We start from the raw sequence: 24,841 nt of genomic DNA on the forward strand, positions 1-24,841 counted from the left end.
ACAGAATTCTCGACTCTATCGGCAACCAATGGAGTTTCAAATAAAAAGGAGTGATGTGCTCCCATTTTTTTTAACCAAAAATGAGGCGAACGGCAGTATTCTGAACCACTCTCAATTTTTTAAAAATTTTCTTGTAAGCACTTAGATATAGAATGTTACAATAATCGAGAATACCAGTAAATGAAAGGAAGTTTTGTCGAAATACTTCTTAATGGTACGAAGCTTCTGGTTTTTGTTAATCAAACTTAGGCACCTATTACAGAATTGTGCTTAACTTAATCCTGAGGCAGTGCACAGACGGTCTCTCTTTCTGCATACGTGTCCAAGTAGACTTTGATTTGATTCGGGTTGCCTCTGGCTTTTGTATAAGTCATGGTATCTTACAGAGCTGGTATTTTCTTTTCCAGTTTTTCAGATTTGTGTCTTCATTGCGTATTTGGTCATCCTAGTCGCACTTTACCTGTTCCCCTTGACCATCTCCTCCCCCTGTATCATGGAGAAGAAGGATTTGGCGACGAAGCCTGCAGTATTTGGCCATCGAGGTGCACCAATGGTAAGCCTCTTTCTGGATTTTTCTTTTTTGTGAGTAAAGGCGTATCGTTCAGGCTGAGACTTAAAGTACGCTGAAAGCAGATGAGTGTTTTTTTAATACTTGTAATATTCAGGTTATCAGTGACGAAACACAAACACTTTGACCTCAAAAATATGCTCAGAGACACGAAGGCAAATCAGCGGAGTAGGCTCGTTTTTTGAATGAAACTAACTTTCTGAGACACCACTGCTCTTCAGGGGATGTGTAGAATATTCAAATTGGTTCCCTGATGCAGGATCGAAACGGGCCCCGTCGGAACCTTTGATTAAGTTAAGTGTTCTGCTTCAAATAATTGAATTCACAAGTTATGAATTTTTAAGCTAGACAACAGCTATAAGAACATAAGAGTTGCCGCTGCTGGGTCAGACCAGTGGTCCATGCCCAGCAGTCCACTCATGCGGCGACCCTTTTGGTCAAAGACCAGCGCCCTAACTGAGACTAGCCCTACCAGCGCACGTTCTTGTTCAGCAGGAACTTGTCTAACTTTGCCTTGAATCCATGGAGGGCGTTTTCCTCTATGACAGACTCCGAAAGTGCGTGATAACCTTCTCCAATCTGTTCGTGATCCCCTTCTTTATCCTTCCTAGCATTTTGTTTGCCCTTTTCGCCGCCGCTGCACATTGCGCGGACGGCTTCATCGACATGTCGATCAGAACTCCCAAGTCTCTTTCCTGGGAGGTTTCTCCAAGTACCGCCCCGGACATCCTGTATTCGTGCATGAGATTTTTGTTACCGACATGCATCGTGTGATTCACTGAACTTCACAATATGCAATGATTGGGTGGTGAGGCAATTCCTCTTGGGGCTTTGGCCCCTAGTTTTTTGCCTTCGTGTCTCTGAGCATATTTTTGAGGTCAAAGTATTTGTGTTTCGTCACTGATAACCTGAATATTACAAGTGTTGAGTGATTTTTGTTTTATTTTCACTTATTACGTTTCAATCGCTCTTATTAGAGCACCGATTTATTTTGGGTTTTCCCCACATATACATTGGAGTTTATTTTAATGGCATGTTCTTGCTTTGAAAAGCTAGTCAATAATGTATTAAGTTTGTCCAATAAAAAGGTGTGTCAACTTATTTCCCATTGTTTTATGTATTAATCTTTAAGGAGGGCTATCATGAGTACCAAACTACTTCCTGGTCTAAGTTTTGATTGGGTGTTTAGTCCCGCAAAACAGTTCCGATACTCAACACACTCTGATTACCAACAGTTGCACCACATAGAAACATAGAAAATGACGGCAGAAAAGGGCCACGGCCCACCAAGTCTGCTCACTCTAATGACCCACCCCCCTAATTCCTTCCATGAAGAGATCCCACATGCTTATCCCATTTTTTCTTAAAATCTGGCACGCTGCTGGCCTCGATTACCTGCAGTGGAAGATCATTCCAATGATCAACCACCCTTTCGGTGAAGAAATATTTTCTGGTGTCGCCATGAAATTTCCCACCCTTGATTTTCAACGGATGCCCTCTTGTTGCCGTGGATCCTTTAAGAAAAAAGATATCTTCTTCCACCTCGATATGGCCCGTGACATATTTGAACGTCTCAATCATGTTTCCCCTCTCTCTGCTCTCCTCGAGTGAGTATAGCTGCAACTTACCCAGCCGTTCCTCATACGGGAGATCCTTGAGTCCTGAGACCATCCTGATTGCCATTCGCTGAACCGACTCAACTCTCAGCACGTCTTTTTGATAATGTGGCCTCCAGAACTGTACACAATATTCTAGATGAGGTCTCACCATGGATCTGTACAATGGCATTATGACTTCCGGCTTCCGGCTGACGAAACTTCTACGGATACAACCCATCATTTGTCTTGCCTTGGATGAAGCTTTCTCCACTTTATTGGCCGTCTTCATGTCTTCACTAACGATTACCCCCAAGTCTCGTTCTGCTATACTCCTTGCTAAGGTCTCACCATTTAGGGTTTAAGATCTGCATGGATTTCTGCTGTCAAGATGCATGACCTTACACTTTTTGGCATTAAAACTTAGTTGCCAAGTTGAGGACCAATGTTCCAGTAAGAGTAGGTCCTGTGTCATACTGTCTGGCACTATGCTTTCGCCCACTATGTTGCATAGTTTGGCGTCATTGGTGAATAATGTAATTTTACCTCGAAGCCCCTGAGCCAGGTCGCTTACAAAGATGTTAAATAGGATCGGGCCCAAGACTGAGCCCTGTGGCACTCCACTGATTACCTCCGACGTTTTGGAGAGGATACCGTTCACCATCACCCTCTGAAGTCTACCTCTAAGCCAGTCTTTAACCCATGCAGTTAATGTTTCACCTAATCCCATCGAACTCATTTTGCTCAATAACATGTGGTGTGGCACTATGTTACCTAGCGTCATAGACTCGGTGACGGGACTAAAGCGCACCGGACAATCGCGTGCAGACAAAAACGCTGACATTTGCGCGCAGGACATCAGAATGCCGGATTAAAAGGTAAATTTAAAGCCCCCCCCCCACTTTGCTTAGAAGTGTTGCTGCTGCCTTTAGGGGGGTGGGGGGAACCCCCCCACTTATAGAGGAAACTGTAATTTTTCACTAAAATACTGGGAAAAATGACACTTTCCTCTCTAATGAGGGGGTTTCCTCCACCCAAGCCCCCAACGGCTGCGCCAACACTTTTAAGTAAAATCGGGAAATTCCCCTCCCACATCCCCCCCCTTGGAGCACTTTGAAATTACCTTTTAATCCGGAACGCTGACGTCCGTAGCGTTTTTGTCCTCGCGCAATTTTCCCGCTCGCTTTCATCTATGAACCCATAAACTCATGACCAAAGGGTGCAAGTGGAGAGGATACATGGTTTTATATCAGAAATTTTAGCCGAACCCAGGAGAGAGTGCGGACAACAAGGTGTTAATTGATCCATAGCATTAAACTAGGGGATTCCTTCCTTTCGGAGAATAGACATTGGTGATGGAAATACCCAATCATTGTGGTCTTTGGCGTTGTAAGTGGGGGGAGCAGTCTGTCCTGGGTGCCATGTTGGGGGGGGGCACAGGCACCCCCTCCTCCTCTCTGCCCTCTCCTCCACCTCTTCCTACTCCTCCCCTTGAGCAACAACTTCAACGTGCCCCTCACAACCACGTTGTCTCTCCCGCTGATGTCACTTCCGGGTGCCACGCGCAGGAAGCGATGTCAGAGGGAAAGCCAACGGGTCGCGAGGAGCACATTGACGTTCTTGTTGCACGTGACGGTGAACGACTAGAGGTAAGGGGAGGGGGGGCATGCAGGCGTGGCAGGGAGACTGGGGAAGGAGCAGGATGCAGAGACGGGGGTGGGGGAGGGGCGCCACCGCCCCCAAGCGCCTCTCGCCTTCACTTATGCCATTGATTGTGGTCATCCGAGCTTGATCACTTGTTGCCAGACATGATAATGGAAGATCTGTAGAGATTTCTACCATCAGAACTTGAAAACGAGAGACTTTTCCAGCTCTTTTACACAATGAAGACCCGATCCCATCCCGGACATTTTGCAGGCCTAAACCAGCTTGCCGTATGCCTGTCTCCTCCTGTCTCCCGTCCTGTCCTGTAGAACCTACCAGTGTCTGTATGAGTTTTTTGCTTACTGTAAACCATCTCATCTATCCACTATCGTAGGTTGCACCTATCAATTGTTTATTCATAGGTTTCCTTTCACGTCTTCTTAACCAATCCGGTGTCCACATACTGCCATGTGGTGACCCACATGATGCTCCTAATTGGGTGGGTTTGAGTCCAAAGCGGTGGAAGAGCTGGGGGTGCGACTCCCCTAGGCTGAGGCTAAACTTCAGTGAAGAGGAAGAGGGAAGATCGGTGTTGGTTCTGTGTGGTCCAAAAAGAGGTTGGGGGGTGGGGTCGATTCATCAACACTGTCCTGGCATAAGGACAAGAGCCTAGAGGTTTGGGACTGAGTTTCCCTTCCTCAAGTCCTTCCCATCATCTAATATCTCTATGTTGAAGAATTTTAAGCTCCCCTCTAAGACTTTCAAGCTAGCTAAAACTCTCTGCATTCTTACACCTCCTGCCATTGGCCAGTCTTCTATTTTTTTCAGGTCTCGTATCTGCAGGTCCTTCCTCCCTTACTGTTTTCTGGAACTTTTCTTCCCCCCTTTCCTGAATATGCCCCTGCATCAAAGGTATCAAAAGTTAATTTTTCCAAATGTCCTCGTGATTTTGAGCAGACACACAGCTGTGGTCATAGCTTATGTGTAGAGGCCTTACAGATTCCTGTCCTCTAGAATGACGTTGATATAAACATCGCTGTCCAAGGTACTTCACCTTTCTAAAGAGCTTACAATATATCCGAAGAACTCAAGAATTAAGAACTGGGAGTAGCCTAATAGTAGACCGAGAACCCGGGGAGCTGGGTTCCATTCCCATCATGGCTCCATGTGACACTGGTCAAGCCACTTAGCCCTCCATTGCCCCAGGTCCAGAAACTTAGACTTGTGAGCCAAGTTTCCAAGTTTAATAAGAACATAAGAACATAAGCAGTGCCTCCGCCGGGTCAGACCATAGGTCCATCCTGCCCAGCAGTCCGCTCCCGCGGCGGCCCAAACAGGTCACGACCTGTCTGTATCACCAGAAGGGCTCCCTTGCCACCTTGGTTTCTCATTTAAGTTCTGTCTTCCTATCGAAGTCCTAACCCTCCGGTCTTACACATGCACGACCTGGTTTGGTTTCTATACTCATTACCTGGTTAGCTTTCTATACTTGTGTTACATCCCAGCTCCTCCCTCAGTATCCCATGATCCCTTTATCCTTCAGGAATCCGTCCAATCCCTGTTTGAATCCCTGTACCGAACTCTGCCTGATCACTTCCTCCGGTAGCGCATTCCAAGTGTCCACGACCCTTTGGGTGAAAAAAAACTTCCTTGCGTTTGTTTTGAACCTATCTCCCTTCAGTTTCTCCGAATGCCCCCTCGTATTTGCTGTCCCCTTCAGTCTGAAGAATCTGTCCCTATCCACCCTCTCTATGCCCCTCATGATCTTGAAGGTCTCTATCATATCTCCCCTGAGCCTCCTTTTCTCCAGAGAGAAGAGCCCCAGCCTATCCAACCTCTCGTCGTATGGGCAGTGTTCCAGCCCTTTTACCATTTTCGTTGCTCTCCTTTGGAATCTATATTTGATATACCGAGTATCTGATCGGTTTACAGAGTAAAGTTACAATGTTAATTACAATATTAAAATGAAAATATAGTCCTAAAATAAACAATGCTTACTTACCTTCAAAGCTTTAGAATTCAAAGCTCCTGCCTTTATTTTTAGAGTCTTAATACCTTATACTACCTCTAGATCTCTTAGATCACAAGATCAACATCTATTAGCTATCCCCTCATTAAAAGTTATTAACACAAGGCGCAATACAATCTTTTCTATAACAGCCCCTCAGTCCTGGAATGATCTTCCACGCTACTTAAGACAAGAAAAAAACTTAGAAAAATTTAAGACCAAACTTAAAAGTTTTCTATTTACAGATGCTTTTAATGATTAAAATCTTCCGCATAGCCAATCTAACTATCTTTGGTAATCGTCATTGTCTCCCTTCCTAATGTACTTCCCTTGAATTATTGAATTTAACAATGAATGTAACCATTAAATAACTTCCCTTTTGTTTTATTATTATACGTAGAAATATCTCCTAAATGTATTGTTATATGTTTAAATAAGTTTACTTTTTTTTACCCAAATTATTGTATGTTTGAATGATATGTTACCTACATTTTTGAACTATTTGTACATCGCCTAGAATTTTGAATAGGCGATAAATCAAACTATCTAATAAACTTGGAAACTTGGAAAATAAAAATTTTTTAAAAAATCATATACTGAGTTTTTACATAATTGAAGGACGGGACTTAGACTGGTTTGATACATAAGGTAGGGGGATTAGGCTGGGAGATTAAAATACATCGAAGTAAAAAAAAAAATTAAAAGGAAAGTGAAAAGGGGAGGAAAGGGGAGCGGTGGGGGTGTCGCTTCTTAAAGGCGAGGGGGGGGTGTCGCTTCTTAAAAGCGGTTCAGTTTCATCCTTGATCAGAGTGAGGGGTGGGAGAAGTGTTCTCGTCTCATGTTAGATAGGCGTCTCGGAAAATCAGGGGCGGGAAACTGCACGGAGACACCAGGAAATTCTTTTTCACTGAAAGGGTGGTTGATCGCTGGAATAGTCTTCCACTTCAGGTGATTGAGGCCAGCAGCGTGCCTGATTTTAAGGCCAAATGGAATAGACACATGGGATCTATTCACAGAGAAAGGTAGGAGAGGGTCATTGGGGTGGGCAGACTAGATGGGCCCTGGCCCTTATCTGCCGTCTAGTTCTATGTTTTCTATGTTTCCATGTTTTGAGTTTTACTCTTAAATTTGTCGAGAGTTTCTTCTAATCTAGGGACAGAGAAAGTACCTGCATATAAAAAATTTATTTATTTATTTTTTAAAAATCTTTATTGATTTTCCAAACTATCAAAGTGCAATAAACAATTGTACATAGAATAATTTTGTTAGAAAAAGCACATTCATCATTCAGAAATGCATGAATAATCATTTTTACTCCCTCCCACCCACCCAAATGACTAATCAAGAAAAACATAAATATATAGGTTCCTTCAATAACCTTTCCTACATTAATCTCTGTAAAAATCAAACCCCCCCCAACCCTCAAATAGTGGCGTACCAAGGGCGGGGGAGGACCACCCCGGGTGCAAGCATGAGGGGGTGTCCCTGGCGGTGTTCGACGACCACGCGTTTCTGGACGCCTTCCAGCCACAGCACAGTGTGTAGTGTGCCGCGGCTTACGGACGTTTGCGAGACACTGGTTTAGACTAATCAGGAAGGAAACATTTTTGTAGAAAGAGGAACTAGACCAGTTTCTTCCTAGCGCCACAAACAATTACATTTGTTTGCTCTGAGTTTTCAAATGCTTTCCTCTTCCAGTTTCCCAGTTCTAGTGCGCCTAAGTGCCACGTTACTTGACGCTTACGTTTTAGGTGCTATTTATAGAATCGAGGCCTACGTGCCATTGCACCTGATTCCAATGGGTGGGGGTTGGGGTTGGACATAGGCATGTCTCCCAGTTACACACGTAGACTATAGACGTCTGTAAATTATGCATCTCACTTAGTCAGTTCAACTTGCATCTGCCATTGACTTGACATAAGAAGGCGTGTCTGATTTTGGGTGCGCCCAAGCCGACTAGTATTCTATAATGGAACCTAATTGTAGCTGACTGAGGTACCAATTTATAGAATTGATCCCTTAATGATTAGACAAAGGACAGGGAGGTTGCTGGGCTTGAAATGAACGGGACATCTTATAGCCTTACCTGCCCAAGAAGGAAGTGCGCAGAGGAGAGCAATGACACCTACTATCCTGAGTAATCTGGAAGCAAAATAATAGCGCCAAAAACACACTTGGCCAGATTTTGTATTAAGTTTGATTTTTTTTACATATATGATTGTCTTCATTTATGTTTTAGTATATCATGGTTTTGAAAGTATTATTTTATGAATTATTATTTAGGTTTTTCTATTTATTTCTTTTTCATTGTCTGTTATGATGATTGATCTTATGTTTTTATACTCTATTAGACCCCTGATAAGAACATAAGATTTGCCGCTGCTGGGTCAGATCAGTGGTCCATCGTGCCCAGTGGTCCGCTCACGCGGCGGCCCCTAGGTCAAAGACCAGTGCTCTAAATGAGTCCAGCCTCACCTGCGTAGGTTCCAGATTAGAGAAACTGGGCCTCTTCTCCCTCGAACAGAGGAGATTGAGAGGGGACATAATCGAAACATTCAAGGTACTGAAGGGAATAGACTTAGTAGACAAAGACAGGTTGTTCACCCTCTCCAAGGTAGAGAGAACGAGAGAGCACTCTCTGAAGTTGAAAGGGGATAGATTCTGTACAAACGTAAGGAAGTTCTTCTTCACCCAGAGAGTGGTAGAAAACTGGAACGCTCTTCCGGAGTCTGTCATAGGGGAAAACACTCTCCAGGGATTCAAGACAAAGTTAGACAAGTTCCTGCTGAACCAGAATGTACAAAGGTAAGGCTAGTCTCAGTTAGGGCGCTGGTCTTTGACCTAAGGGCTGCCGCGTGAGCGGACTGCTCAACACGATGGACCACTGGTCTGACCCAGCAGCGGCAATTCTTATGTTCCTATGTCCAAATTTGTTTTGAATCCCTGGAGGGTGTTTTCCTCTATAACAGCCTCCGGAAGAGCGTTCCAGTTTTCTGCCACTCTTTGGGTGAAGAACAACTTCCTTACTTATATTTTATTTCTATGCATCTAATCCCTCCATACTGTTCTTTACCTTAAATGTTCCTTTTTTTTTTTTATAAAAAATTGTATTTCTTTCCCCTCTCTTCTCTTGTACCAGTCAGTCTTTTTGTGGTCTCTTTGTGACTATATTTTATATCAAAACGTACTCTTTTTAAAATTTAAATTGTGCATCACTTAGTAAACTAAGATAAGCGATCAGATCAAATTTGAATAAAACTTGGAAACTTCTTATCATGGGCCGGCGAGATAAATGCTGCAATGCTCATAGGAATAGAATGAACGTTGGAGTATGTACCTCACCAGTTCGCAGTAAGAAGCTCTTCTGCGGTTTAGGAAAAAGAGCCCATAAAAAAAAAAAAAGGAAAACAAGATGATATTTTATTGGTCAATTAGCTCTCGGAGGCCTGATCAGATGAAACACGGGTGTTTTTTTATCAGTAGACCTTTGGAATTTCACTGTGGACCTTTTGCCTCTCTGTTCATCTTCCGTCAGAGGAGAGAACTTACAAAATGCGTGGACAGGCGCCCTAAGCTGAAATGACCAGGCGCCCGGTTTCCTCACTTCCTAAATATTTCAAAGATGAACATAAGAACATAAGCATCACCTCTACTGAGTCAGACCACAGGTCCATCATGCCCAGCAGTCCGCTCCCGCGGCAGCCTCCCAGGTCAATGACCTGTAAGTTATCTATTACTGTAAAGCATTTTGTATTGCATACCCCTCTATTTGTACCCCTCAATCCCCTTTTCCTTCAGGAACTTGTCCAGTCCCATTTTGAAACCCACAATCGTACTTTGTTCTACCACTTCCTCTGGAAGCGCATTCCAGGTGTCCACCACCCTCTGAGTGAAGAAGAACTTCCTGGCATTTGTTCTGAATCTATCTCCCTTCAACTTTTCCGAGGGCCCTCTAGTTTTTGTTTCCCCGGCCAGTCTGAAGAATCTGTCCCTCTCTACTTTCTCCCTACCCTTCATGATCTTGTAAGTTTCTATCATATCCCCTCTAAGTCTCCGCTTTTCTAGGGAGAAGAGCCCCAGCTTCTCCAATCTCTCAGCATACGAAAGGTTCTCCATGCCCTTTATCATTTTTGTTGCTCTCCACTGGACCCTCTCAAGTACCGCCATATCTTTCTTAAGATACGGCGACCAGTATTGAACGCAGTACTCCAGATGCGGTCTCACCATCGCCCTATACAGCGGGAGGATAACTTCCTTGCTTCTGGTAGTGATACCCTTTTTGATAATGCCCAACATTCTGTTCGCCTTTTTCGAGGCCGCGGCGCATTGTGCTGCTGGTTTCATTGTTCTATCTATAATAACCCCCAAGTCCCTTTCTAGGTTGCCTTCCCCCAATAATATCCCCCCCCCCCCATCGTGTAATTGAACATCGGGTTTCCTTTTCCCATGTGCATGACTTTACATTTCTCCCCATTGAAGCTCATCTGCCATTTCTTTGCCCACTCACTCAGTTTGTCCAGGTCCCTTTGAGGTTCTCTACATTCCTCAACAGTTCCAACCTCACCGGAGAGTTTTGTGTCGTCCGCAAATTTTATGATTTCGCACTTCGTCTCTGCTTCCAGGTCATTAATAAATATATTGAACAGCAGAGGTCCCAGCATTGAGAACAGTGAAAGGGTGTGGCCATCTCAATACTCGTATTAATCAGATAAAATTGTAATGATCTGATAAAAATCGTAATGATCTGATAAAATTGTGCATTAGTGTTGGAAGATATTTTAACTCTGAAAGGTGATTAAACTTTTTTTTTCCCCCCCCCAATTCAACCCCAGCTCCTTTTGTTTGGAAATAACTAAAGTAGCACACCCCCCCCTCACCCGCATCCATCCTGTTGCCGGTGACAGTTGAAATATTTTTGAGAGACATGGAGAGATGAGGTGTGATGGGAGGTGGGTGGTCACCAGGAAGCCCATCTGTTTTACCTACTGGAGGCCTGATTTAATGGCGCACGCTGCTGGCAGCCCAGCTCCGGATCCCAGTTGGCGTTCAGAAGCTGTCAGCAGAAGAAATCGTCCATAAATTATCAACCACCCACGTGGCAGAGCTCAGATACTTCCCCCGTATGCTGCAGCTGCCTGCTTTTCCCATTCACAGCGGTGCGGCTTCAGGCAGAAACATAGGCAGTATTTAAAATGATTAACCTCTCCCATTTTAATAGTTTTTTTTAATTTTTGGGTGGGGGTGGGGGCAGTTTATTTAGTTCCCCCGAGAGAATTAGTATGCAAAGGTTTTCAGAATTCCTTGATTGTGGCCACACCAAATAAATCTATATTCTCTCGTACTAGATCTAATTCAGGCCTGGTACGTGCCCTGTTATCGCGCTCCTGGCATGAACGTACAAGTTGCCAACTCCAGGAAGGAGATTTCTAAAAGTCAGGGGGCATTACTGTAATAAAAATTCACATGCCCTTTCGTTTCACTGATGTGGGAAATTATATCTATAGAAATTTGAGAAGCTTCCATCTCAACTATAGGGGACTCTTAAGGGAAAGAGATTGGGACTTATATACCGCCTTTTTGTAATTTTGCAACCACACTCAAAGAGGTTGACATACAGGTGTTTCAAGCATTTTCCCTGTCTGTCCCGGTGGGCTCACAATCTATCTAATGTACCTGGGACAGTGGAGGATTAAGTGACTTGCCCAGGGTCACAAAGAGCAGCGTGGGGATTGGGTGCTGAGGCTGTAGCTCTAACCACTGTGTCACACCCTCCTCCAATACAATTTCAGAAGTGAATGAAGTATGGAACAATGAAGCCATTGTGACATCACTGATGAGGTTGGCTCTTATTGGTGGAATGAGGCATTATGACATCAGGGAAAAGGATTATATACCACTAACCGCATTCAAAGCAGTTTGCATACAGGTACATCAAGCATTTTCCCTATCTGTCCCTGTGGGCTCACACTCTATCTAAAGTGCCTGGGGCAGTGGAGGATTAAGTGACTTGGCCAGGATCAGAGGGAGCAGCACAGGGTTTGAACCCACAACCTCAAGGTGCTAAGGCCGTAGCTCTAACCACTGCACCACACTCTCCTCCAATACAATAGTAGAAGTGAACAATGAAACCATTGTGACATCACTGATGAGGTTGGCTCTTATTGGTGGAATGAGGCATTATGACATCAGGGAAAGGGATTGTATACCACCAATCACATTCAAAGCAGTTTACATACAGGTACGTCAAGCATTTTCCCTATCTGTCCCTGTGGGCTCACAATCTATCTAATGTACCTGGGACAGTGGAGGATTAAGTGACTTGGCCAGGGTCACAAGGAGCATTGTGGGGATTGAACTCACAACCTCAGGGTATTGCAGTGGTTGGATCTACAGCCTCAGCACCCTAGGGTTGTGGGTTCAAACCCCGCGCTATATAAAATAGGCGGTATATAAAATCCTAATAAACTTGAAACTTGTTTTATTTGTGTTTACAAAATGACAACTGTCAGAGGAAAAGCTTCCGACCACACACATGCGACTGCAGGGCAGCACAGGCAGGCTTTGCCGGCATCAGTTTCTTTTCTAAAGCGCCGCGTAGGTAAGGGGGAGGGAGGGAGATAGATTTGGCCGGAGGTAGGGCGGGAGGGAAGGGGCCGCGCGCGCGATCAGTGACCGCGCGCCTTCCCTCCCTTAAGTTTCTGTATGCCGCAAAGGTAAGGGGGAGGGAGGGAGGGAGATTCTCGGGCCGCTGAAGGGCGGTGAGGTGGCGAGAGGGAAGGGGTGGATGCTGCGGGGACGGGGCGGTGAAGGGGGCGGTATTCGGTGACGGGGACAGATTTTTTTTTCCCCGTGTCATTCGCTACTTGAGCTCTCACTCGTTCAATTTTTGGGGGCTGAGCCACTGTTGCATTTCATGGTTTCTATAGCACGAGAGGGCTTCGGCTGTTCTTCGGCTGCCTTGCAAATGATGACACCGCAAATGCTTTGTTGTACGATGAATGCATTGAAGACTAATTATTCTCTTAAACGATTTTCCCGGAGAGGCGGAAGTAGTTACTGAGCATTCTTGTGCAAATTATTTTCACAGCACATGCTGGTCCCCATCAGTTCTCTTTGTAACAAATTTCAGATTCAGCTGTGTCTTATGATAGAGTGGGGGAGGCTGTGTATCAGTGTAAATAACCCAATATACTGTGCACTTAAAAGAATTTTTTTTAATTTTTTGCCTCCCTTGAATATTCAAGTGCGTATCCTTTTTGAAAGTGTCTTATCCTCCAAGATGTTTTCCTGCAAGCAGGTGCCTCGGAGGAATGAGGGCAAAGCCAGCAGTACCAAACCGGTCTCTTAGGGTGGATACACAAGCATCTACTTTATAAAAAATGCCATGAGCCGTTTTCTTAAATTTGTCTCTGCTGTTTTACTCGCAGAGGGATCCTTTTTGTGTTCCCCGTTTTTTTAAAAGGGTGACATCGTTCCCTTCAAATAGTCTATTTTGAGAAATTTTGAAACATGGGGGAACGAATGGTATACTTATCCATTTCTGCTTACTGTGGCCACTGGTAAAGGCATGCATTGGTTAATGTGAACTCAGTTCATTGATTGTGGCTTAAATTTACTGCGTGTTAAGTTGAGTTAATGCACATTAAATATTAGTGTAGGTTAAGTTCTAATTCTTCTTCTTAGGTGCCATCAACTCGTGCTCAAGTCCTAGCGACCTGATGAGTTACAGATCTAAAAAGAGATTGGTTTTGTGGAAGTCTGGTAAGGTCCTCTAGCGCCATCCCCATGGCTGTTTTCAACGTGTTCAGCCATCTGATTGTTGGTCGCGTTCAAATACTTGAAGGGTATTAACGTAGAACATAATCTTTTCCAGAGAAAGGAAAATGGTAAAACCAGAGGACATAATTTGAGGTTGAGGGGTGGTAGATTCAGGGGCAATGTTAGGAAATTCTACTTTACGGAGAGGGTAGTGGATGCCTGGAATGCGCTCCCGAGAGAGGTGGTGGAGAGTAAAACAGTGACTGAGTTCAAAGAAGCGTGGGATGAACACAGAGGATCTAGAATCAGAAAATAATAGTAAACATTGAAGAACTAAGGCCAGTACTGGGCAGACTTGCACGGTCTGTAGATGGCCGTTTGGGGGAGGATGGACTGGGGAGGTCTTCAATGGCTGGGAGGGTGTAGATGGGCTGGAGTAGGTTTTGACGGAGATTTCGGCACAGTACAGGGTAGAGCTTTGGATTCTTGTCCAGAAATAGCAAAGAAGAAAAAATAAAAAAAATAAATTTAAATTGAATCAGGTTGGGCAGACTGGATGGACCATTCGGGTATTTATCTGCCATCATCTACTATGTTACTATGCCCTCTTAGCAAGGTTCCAAACACAATGACCTTCTCCAATGATTGTTCTCTTCTGACGGGTGTGACCAAAATAACACATTTGTAACTTCATCATTTGGGCTTCGAGTGACATAGCCGGTTTGATCTCTTCCAGAATCGATTTGTTAGCTCTTCTGGCGGTCCACGGCATGTCTAAAATCCTTCTCCAGCACCAAAGCTCAAATGAGTCAATCTTCTTTCTGTAATTGCCTACTGAGAAAAGAGCGCATGGGCAAGCCTGATCTTCGTTTGCTGAGCTACTTTCATGCCTTCGAATACTTTGTCGAGAGCCTTCATTGAAGAGTGATCAAGGGCTGTTGTGAGGAGTATTTCTTCCCTGCTATAGAAACATAGAAGACGAAACATAGAAGATGACGGCAGAAAAGGGCTACAGCCCATCAAGTCATCCCACTCTGCTTACCCACCCCCTGTCTATGCCCTAATGACCCAATTTCCTTATCTTGACCCTCGTAGGGATCCCACATGGGCATCCCATTTATTCTTAAAGTCTGGCACGCTGTCTGCCTCGATCACCTGCACTGGAAGCTTGTTCCAATGATCAACCACTCTCTCTGTGAAGAAATACTTTCTGGTGTCGCCATGAAATTTTCCGCCCCTGAAAAATTTCATGGCGATACCAGAAAGTTTCTAGTTTCTATGTTTCTAGTTGCTTCTTTGTTTCCCAAAGAGCCCAGGAGATAGAAATCCTTCACAACTTCTATTCTGTCGCCTTGAAGCTCAAAATCGTCTTCATTTTCCGTGTTCACGATCTTCGTCTTGTTTATGCTTGGTTCCAATCCCATGTTATGACTTTCGGCTTTGACTTTTCTCAGTGGATACAGCGTGTCTTCTTTGCTGCTGGCGATGAGCGTTGGATCATCTGCATCGCGCAAGTTCTAATACCCAGTAAAAAAAAAAAAAATTAAAATGAATGTAAGAAATGAACCAAATTAAAAAAAAAAAAAGAATCTGAAAATAGAGAAAAAGTGTACAGGAGCTGTGGCTGTACAGTGGAAATCATATCTAAGCTGTGCCGTCGCTGGGCTGATTTTCCTCGTTGCCATTAAAGCAGTGGTCTCAAACACGCATCCCGGGGGCCACATGCGGCCCGCCAGGTACTATTTTGCGGCCCGCTGTCTGTACTATGCTGCCTGCTCTTTGTAGCGTCCTCCGGCTTCCGTCCTGGCCTCCCGCTCTTACCTTCAGATAATTACTGCAGCCTGCAGAGAGGATTGCTGGTGCTGTAGCGCTCCTTGCAGGCTGCCGTCGTCCTCAGCAGCACGCTCCCTTTGCCCCTGATGTCAGAGGAGGGGCAGGACCTTAGCAGAGGGAACGTGCTGCGGAGGCCGATGGCAGCTACAGCACTGGTGATCCTCTCTGCAGACTACGGTAATTAACTGAAACTAAGACCAGGAGGCTAGGGGGGAAGCTAGAGGATGCTGCAAAGAAGGGGGGGAACATGCAGGTCTTCGGGGGGGGGGGGAAGATTTATAAACTATAAAGAGTTTTACCTCATGCAAAATTGTAATTTCTTTAATAAGACATTAACTATTTTTTTCTGCGGCCCTCCAAGTACCGACAAATCCAAAATGTGGACCTACAAAGGGTTTGAGTTTGAGACCACTGCATTAAAGGATCTTTCTGTTGTAAAGCAGGAAATAAGACAGACAAGCAGCAAAAATACAATTTTAAATTTTGTTTGTGCTTTTAATGTTACTGTGTAATCCACTTCCCCCCCCTCTTTTCCTAAGGTGCTAATCGAATTAGTGCGCCCTAAACGGTAACGCGTCCATAGACTAACATGCACGCGTTAGCGTTTACGGTTCGCTAATCGGTTACCGCACCTTAGTAAAAGAGGGCCTTAGGTTTTAGGCGGACTATGGGCTCCTTGAACGAAGGTGCGCTAGGGCCTTAACGCGCGGAATAGCGCGCACTAAAAGGCCACGCATGCTAGCCGTTACCGCCTCCTCTTGAGCAGGTGGCAGTTTTTTGGCTAGCGTGCGTTAAAAACGCTAGCGCACCTTTGTAAAAGGAGCCCTTTTTTAAATAAATAAGTAAAATCCCGTTCCATTCTGAAATCTGTTATGGTTTTTGACTCCATCTTCCTCAGGAGTCCGTTCCCTATATTTCTCGCTGATGTTCCTCGTCTGCCTCCTTGGCGTTTCATTTTGCGAGCCCTAGTTTTTGAATGGAAAACTCACACAGATACACGCATACAGGCTTGAAAAGTTTGCTGATGCGAGCGACATATTCCACCCCCCCTGCTCAGCTGGCCTTGTCTTCTGACGTCACTTTCTAGTCGCTGGACCACGATGTGACGTCAGAGGAGGGAGCCAAGGCTGGCAAGAGCAGGAGGTGGAAGATGCTGCTTGCACCTGCCAATTTTTTAAGGGTATTTGAGGCGGGGGGGGGTGCTCCTATTGTGGTGGGGGAGGGGGGATGCTGGGGTGCTCTTATTTTGGGGGTTGGGGTTGCTCCTACTTTGGGGGTGAATGGGAGGAGCTCTTACCTTTGCATAGCCCTCCCACCCCCCCCCCCACACACACAAGAGGTCAAGTGCTGCTGTGGACGATTCATTGTGGTTGAATCAGCGATGAAACGGCCGCGATTGCTGATTTTCATTCCCCTTTAGATATTTGTCCATCAGGCTATAATGTTATGTGTCTGGGGGGGGGAGAGGAAGAGGGGGTTAGCTGTGGTTTATCGGAATTTTCTTTCTATTAAATTAATTGAAAGTAATGTAGACAATAGTCTGGAATATATGGCGTGCCAGTCTTCAGGTTTGATTAACGACCATGATACCTTCCCCTCCATAAAATCATGCCAGCTCAAAAGATTCATCGACAAAACCTTCGCCTTCCAGGCGGCCAAGCTGAACCCCTGGCTAGCCCAAATGATGCTAGAGGCCCCGACCTACCTAGACTTCAGAAAACTTCTCAAAACACACCTCTTCCGCGAACAAGACCCTTAGTTCTTACTCCCCGCATACACTCCAACCCCCCCCACCCCCACCTCCCTCTCCCCCCCCCCCTCTTCTGGTTTCCCACTCCCTCCTTTTTATCTTCTAACCCAACTATGATAAACCTGTGCTAAAACTACTTTGCCTCCTTCCGCGCTACCTGCAATTCCGACAAAATTTTTGTAAATCCGTGTTCAGACCGGATCCTAATGTAACGGATGTGAACCGCCTAGAACTCTTTGGGTATGGCGGGATATAAGAACCTAATAATAATAATAATAATAATATCGGTCTTTTATTATTATATAGGCCACCAGTACGACCAAAATCATTTATATTGAAATCATTTTTATTGAGTTTTCCAACAATACGAAGAGAAGAGTAGAATTTCATATAAACACAACACCTCCGCAAATGACTCCAGTTACAACAGTATCAACCAACCCATCGATCCCACCCAATCCCCACCCCGGGAACAACCAAAATCATTTAATATATTGACTTATTATGTGTCCGTTTTTAACAACCTAATCGTATTGGATGACTCAAATTTACATTTAGAAGATACAAAGAACTTAGCTGCAGTTCAGTTTTTAGATTTCATGATGCAGCTAAGTGTGCGTGTGGATTTGGCAACTTCCACACACAGAAAAGGTGACAAATTAGATTTGATTTCTTTTACTGTTTTTACTCATGTGACTAATCGACCATTTACATAGTAACATAGTAGATGACGGCAGATAAAGACCCGAATGGTCCATCCAGTCTGCCCAACCTGATTCAATTTAAATTTTTTTTTTTTTTCTTCTTAGCTATTTCTGGGCGAGAATCCAAAGCTTTACCCGGTACTGTGCTTGGGTTCCAACTGCCGAAATCTCTGTTAAGACTTACTCCAGCCCATCTACACCCTCCCAGCCATTGAAGCCCTCCCCTGCCCATCCTCCTCCAAACGGCCATACACAGACGCAGACCGTACAAGTCTGCCCAATAACTGGCCTAGTTCAATCTTTAATATTATTTTCTGATTCTAAATCTTCTGTGTTCATCCCACGCTTCTTTGAACTCAGTCACAGTTTTACTCTCCACCACCTCTCTCGGGAGCGCATTCCAGGCATCCACCACCCTCTCCGTAAAGTAGAATTTCCTAACATTGCCCCTGAATCTACCACCCCTCAACCTCAAATTATGTCCTCTGGTTTTACCATTTTCCTTTCTTTGGAAAAGATTTTGTTCTACGTTAATACCCTTCAAGTATTTGAACGTCTGAATCATATCTCCCCTGTCTCTCCTTTCCTCTAGGGTATACATATTCAGGGCTTCCAGTCTCTCCTCATACGTCTTCTGGCGCAAGCCTCCTATCATTTTCGTCGCCCTCCTCTGGACCGCCTCAAGTCTTCTCACGTCTTTCGCCAGATACGGTCTCCAAAACTGAACACAATACTCCATTGTGTTCAGTTTTGGAGGAATATGTATACCCTACATTTATCATGGGATCCTATTACACGGACGGATCATTTTTTGGGCCAAATTTTTCTTGAAGATATGTAAGCCTCCAAAATAAAAAATTTATGCTGCCTTTTACCAAGCTGCAGTAATGGGTTCTACCGCGGGTCGGCCAGGTAAATTCCTATGACCGTCGGAACATTACCTCACCGCAGCTTTGTAAAAGGACCCCTTAGGGCTAGATTCACTATGGGCACAGATCCGATCCGTGAGGGATCTGAGACGATCCGTGTCCGGGGGGGCTGATTCACGAATCGCCCTCATGCAAATGAGGGCGATCAGAATCACGCCTCCAACCGACTGAATCGGAGCGATCCTTGAGCATGCACAGACCATCTGTAGATGGTCTGCGCATGAGCTGACCCTCCATGCCCGACGGAGCAGGAAATTTCTTTTTGCTTTTTTTTTTTTTTCTTCCCAAGCTTGTGATTTTAACCCACTTTAAGTCCGTGGGTTAAAACCACGGGCTTGCACTGTGGGGAAGGGCAGGAGAGTTGAGGCGGCGGGAGAGATTCGGGGCGAGAGCAGAAAAACAGGGCAGTCGGAAAGGACCTGAGCAACTGGTCCTCAGCAGCCGCTGATTTTTGAATCGGTCAGCCCAATTGGTGTCACTTATTTATTTTTATTTTTTTTTAGTGATTCACTGCCTGCCTACATTTCAATGCCGTTCCTCCTCATTTGCATGCGCAGATCGAAGGATGATCGGGACAGAGGTTAGTGAATCGGGTCGGAGGCAAATCGGGTTACAAAGGGATCGCTAAGTGGTCGGAAGTAGAGAATGACACGGTGACAAAATTCATCACCGTTCCCGTCCCCGCGGATAACCGCAGGAAACCATCTTCATGTCATTCTTTAAGGAGAGAGGGAAGAATCAGAGTATGAATGGCCACAACCACTGACCCGCAAGCTTTGCTTTGAAGAATGCTGGTGTAGAAGGACAGAGGATGAAATAGACACTAGAAAATGACATGGGATTATTTCCCGCAGTTATCCGCGGGGACGGGGACGGTGATGAATTTTGTCACTGTGTCATTCTCTAGTCGGAAGTTGATCGGTGGGCTTAGTAAATCTAGCCCTTAGTACTGTTAAGAAGATTGTTGAAAGACGGGCTAAAGTGGACGATGAGTTATTTTAGAAATAAGTAAGTGGCAGATTAGAGAATGAAGATAATTCTTTTGGATTAGTAGAATCTTGGATATCAGTTACAAGCCAGATTTTTAATGAGTTGGCTCCTTTAAGGAAGTCTAATTTAAGAACAAAGAATAATCCTTGGAGAACATCTGAATTAGCCGAGTTGAAGAGAACTTGTCTGGGCGTGGAGAAAGACTAAAGGTGAAGATCGGTTTAAAGTCTGGGTAGAGAATGACACGGGAACAAATTTTGTCCTCATCCCCGCAGGAACTCAATTTCCTCGTCCTGTCCCCACGAGTTTTGTCGCTGTCCCCATTCCTGTAAGCTCTGCCTTAACCGCACAAACCTCGAACACTTATGATTTTAAAGTGTTTGAGGCTTGTGCAGATGAGGACGGAGCTTAGGCATTGGTGGAATGAGGCAATATGACATCATAATCTCAGTTCTAGAATGTTGCTACTTATGAGTTTAAAGTGCTTGAGGCTTGTGCAGATGAGGGCGGAGCTTAGGCATTGGTGGAATGAGGCAATATGACATCATAATCTCAGTTCTAGAATGTTGCTACTTATGAGTTTAAAGTGCTTGAGGCTTGTGCAGATGAGGGCGGAGCTTAGGCATTGGTTGAATGAGGCATTATGACATCACAATCTCAGCTCTAGAATGTTGCCACTTAGGATTTGAAAGTGTTTGAGGCTTGTGCAGATGAGGACGGAACTTGCAGGAATGGGGAAGGGACAGGAAAAGAACTCGTGAGAACGGGACGGAAAAAGGATTTCCCGCGGAGATAGGGAAAAATTTGTCCCCGTGTCATTGTCTACTTGGGAGAACAGAATAGAAAACTGGCCATTTAACCCTACCCTTTGTTTTTTTTTTCCAATAACCAATTCCTAATCCACAACCGAACTTTGCCTCCTATCCCATGACTCTTTAATTTTCTCAGGAGCCTTTCGTGAGAAATTTTGTCTAAAGCTTTCTGGAAATCTAGATCCACCCCATCAACCGGCTCGCCTTTATCCACATGTTTATTCACACCTTCAGAGAGGTCAAGCAAATTGGTGAGACAACACCTCCCTCGGCTGAACCCGTGCTGACTCTGTCACATTAACCCCCTCTTTTCCTTAGTTGCGCTAATCGAATTAGCGCGCACTAAACGCCAACGCGTCCATCGACTTAACATGCACGCGTTAGCGTTTAGCGCTCGCTTATCATTTAGCGCACCTTAGGAAAAGAGGGCCTGAATCATGTTCGTCTACATGTTCCACAGTTTTATTTTTTATAATTGTTTCCACTGTTTCGCCTGGCACTGAAGGGCAAAATGCGCTTTGCCTTCTTCAGCCCGGTCTTGACTGGCCTCAAAGCAGAAGGAGGAAGCACAGGAGATGGACCTAAGTGTTGTACTGCGGATCATTAAGGCCTGAAACCTTTTTTTTTAGTTCTATTTTTGTTTTTCCTGTCCGCGTATAGCTCCGCGTCGTGTTTGGATCATGGGCTGTGCCTCCAGTCTGTCGTTTTGCGGTCCCTTCCGAAGCATTGTTCAGGCAGCCTGAAGCTAATCACAGCCGTTATTTACACAAAAAGATTTGAAAGAATAATTATCCCTTTAAAGCCCATAGCTCTTATTTTCTAATGATTTCCTTTCTCTGTTGGCGCTAACTCGTTAAGCCAAGCGGCTTGCATGAAATCAATAGCAGGCAAGGCAAGCTTCCAGGCCTTGGAGTGAGGGGAGTTTGTAAATCTGAGAGAGAGAGAGAGACCTCCCACCCAGGCTGCATTCTCTCCTCCGGCCTCTAGGGGTGTGCTTTTTGTAGAAAACGAAATAGGAAATGCCAAGGATGGCGCCGTTTTCGACACAGAGCTGGGAATGGGAGGGGGCAAGAGGAAGAGGAGTGACTGGGGATGGCTTCTGTTCCCTTTGATGCATTTCAAATGGTATTTTTAGACAGTGGAATATGAAAAATGACTTTTTTAAGGCACTTATACATCAAAAGATGATCTTTTAAATTGCAAAACCAAGAAAAAAAAAATTAACATCAGGGGATTCTCTTTGATTTCTCCTGTTTTGCTTTTAGGAGTTTATCACCGTTAATCAAACGTTTTGGCTAGCAATTAAAAAAACTCTCTTAAATCCATTGCTATGTTCTGTTCTGTGCACTCTTTGGAAAGCTGCTGTCAAACCAAATCATTTCCTAAAGCATCTTGGGATATGGACAGGTGAGAGAGAGCCATCCAATAGCATCGCTCAAGAGACTGTCGGGATTTCGCCTGAGAATGGCCATGGGAGACAGTGCGCCACGTTGTCTCTGCATGTGCTGTGGTGGGACGTGAGGTGAGAAGGCACTGAGGGACGTAGGACAAGGGGCCAGTCAGGGAATGGGGGCGGGGATGGGTGGAACTGGGCGGGCCTAATGGAGAGGGTGGAGGTTGCCCCCTAGGCCAGTTCATCTTAACCTTCTCCTGAAGGCACACCTAGCCAGGTGGAGTGTCAGGGTTTCCAGAGCAAATATGCATAAGATAAATTTGCATGCAATGGAAGTCTATATTAGGGTGAAATGGGTACATGTGAATTGCATGTTTACTCTTTCCAGAAATACTAGGTCTAGGGAGCATGCAATGAAGCTACTAAGTAGCAAATTTAAAACAAAATCAGAGAAAATATTTCTTTACTCAAATGTGTAACTAAACTCTGGAACTGGTTGCCAAAGCAGAAGCAGTTAGCTTAACAGGGTTTAAAAAAGATTTGGATCATTTCCTAAAAGAAAAGTTCATAAGTGGGAAAATCCACTGTTTATTTCTTGGATAAGCAACATAAAATCTGTTTTACTCTTTTGGGATCTTGCCAGGTACATGTGATCTGGGTTGGCCACTGTAGAGATTGGCACGGGAGGGCATATCTATCCCCGTCCCCGCCAGTTTTGTTGCTATCCCTGTCCCTGCCCCATACATGTAAATGTAGACGCGGCCCTGAGCTCAGGGGGGGCCTTCCAAAACCTGGACAAATTGTCAGGCTTTGCAAATCCCTCCATCACTCGAGGGGGGGGCAGAGAGGAGAAGAGGCGTTGGTGCCTCTGCCGGCAGTGGCACGCTCCTGTCTCGCTGCGGCACAACCAGAATCTCGCCGTAGCGCACAGATTGCGATTCACTGCTCTAGCAAATGTAAAAGAGCCAACTTGCACCGCCTAAGAGCACACCTGCTTGCTATGCAGTAAATTTTAATTTTGCCCTTTCATCTGTTTGACCACTCGAATGCTGTCTGGCCACGTTGCTTTCTCTCATTCATTTATACTGTTGTTGATAATATTCATATCTTTCATTCACACCTGTCATCTAGTGCAGAGTTTTTGTATTTCTGTTTTTCCTGGTGGGGGTGTTGGGGTAGGCAAAGTCTTGAATCTCTGTATTTTGATATCTTTATTGGTCCAACAAGAACAAAATTCTCCAATTTTAAAAAAAAGGTCATTTTTACGTAGTGCAATATGGCTGTTAAGAACATAAGAACATAAGCAATGCCTCCACTGGGTCAGACCTGAGGTCCATCGTGCCCAGCAGTCCGCTCACGCGGCGGCCCAACAGGTTCAGGACCTGTGCAGTAATCCTCTATCTATACCCCTCTATCCCTTTTTCCAGCAGGAAATTGTCCAATCCTTTCTTAAACCCCAGTACCGTACTCTGCCCTATTACGTCCTCTGGAAGCGCATTCCAGGTGTCCACCACACGTTGGGTAAAGAAGAACTTCCTAGCATTGGTTTTGAATCTGTCCCCTTTCAACTTTTCCGAGTGCCTTCTTGTTCTCTTATTTTTTGAAAGTTTGAAGAATCTGTCCCTCTCTACTCTCTCTATGCTCTTCATGATCTTGTAAGTCTCTATCATATCCCCTCTAAGTCTCCTCTTCTCCAGGGAAAAGAGCCCCAGTTTCTCCAATCTTTCTCTATCTGTCTCTCTCTATTTCTTTCTCTCTCTCTTTCTTTCTTTCCATCTCTCTCTATTTCTCTCTGTCTCCATTTCTCTCTCTCTTTCTGTCCCTCTCCACTCTCTCTATGCTCTTCATGATCTTGTAAGTCTCTATCATATCCCCTCTAAGTCTCCTCTTCTCCAGGGAAAAGAGTCCCAGTTCCTCCAGTCTTTCTCTGTCTTATCTCTCTCTATTTCTGTGTCTCTCCCTTTCTCTCTCTGTTTCTTTCTTTCCATCTCTCTCTCTCTCTATTTCTCTCTGTCTCCCTTTGTCTCTCTCTTTCTGTCCCTCTCTACTCTCTCTATGCTCTTCATGATCTTGTAAATCTCTATCATATCCCCTCTAAGTCTCCTCTTCTCCAGGGAAAAGAGACCCAGTTTCTCCAATCTCTCAGCGTATGAAAGGTTTTCCATCCCCTTTATCAGACGTGTCGCTCTCCTCTGAACCCTCTCGAGAAACACCATGTCCTTCTTAAGGTACGGCGACCAATATTGGACGCAGTACTCCAGATGTGGATGCACCATTGCCCGATACAATGGCAGGATAACTTCTTTCGTTCTGGTTGTAATACCCTTCTTGATTATGCCTAGCATTCTGCTTGCCTTCTTGTCATGTCCACCATTAACCCCAAGTCCCTTTCTTGGCTACTCTGATTTAATAACATCCCTCCCATCGTATAGTTGTACCTTGGGTTTCTGCTTCCCACATGCAGTACTTTACATTTCTCAACGTTGAACTTCATCTGCCATCTCGTCGCCCACTCCCCTAGTTTGTTCAAGTCCCTTTGCAATTCTTCGCAGTCCTCCTTTGTCCGAGCTCCACTAAATAGTTTGGTGTCGTCCGCAAATTTTATTACTTCGCACTTCATCCCTGTTTCTAGATCATTTATGAATATATTAAGTCGCAGCAGCCCGAGCACCGAGCCCTGCGGGACCCCCACTCGTGTCCCTCCTCCAGTCTGAATGTTCTGTCTCTTCCCTTAACACCCACGGGATGTAAGACTCAAATGAGTATGAGTATGGAACAGCTTTAGTCTCTACTCCTTCCAGTCAGAAAAAGACAACCGTTATTAATGCAATTTTGCCAGCGTTTCTCGTACTGTGTG

At 44.9% G+C, this 24,841-nt stretch overlaps 1 protein-coding gene across 1 annotated transcript in view; it reads left to right on the top strand.

Moving 5' to 3' along the window:
- Positions 1 to 24,841, top strand: part of GDPD5 (glycerophosphodiester phosphodiesterase domain containing 5) — a 358,608-nt gene that overhangs the window by 272,670 nt on the left and 61,097 nt on the right. The window contains exon 8 of the mRNA XM_033950424.1: positions 408 to 553. Coding sequence (XP_033806315.1) covers positions 408 to 553 — 146 coding nt within the window. The remainder of the gene's footprint in view (positions 1 to 407; positions 554 to 24,841) is intronic.

This window comes from Geotrypetes seraphini, chromosome 6, assembly GCF_902459505.1.
Source record: "Geotrypetes seraphini chromosome 6, aGeoSer1.1, whole genome shotgun sequence".
In the NCBI taxonomy this organism is placed as follows: Eukaryota; Metazoa; Chordata; class Amphibia; order Gymnophiona; family Dermophiidae; genus Geotrypetes; species Geotrypetes seraphini.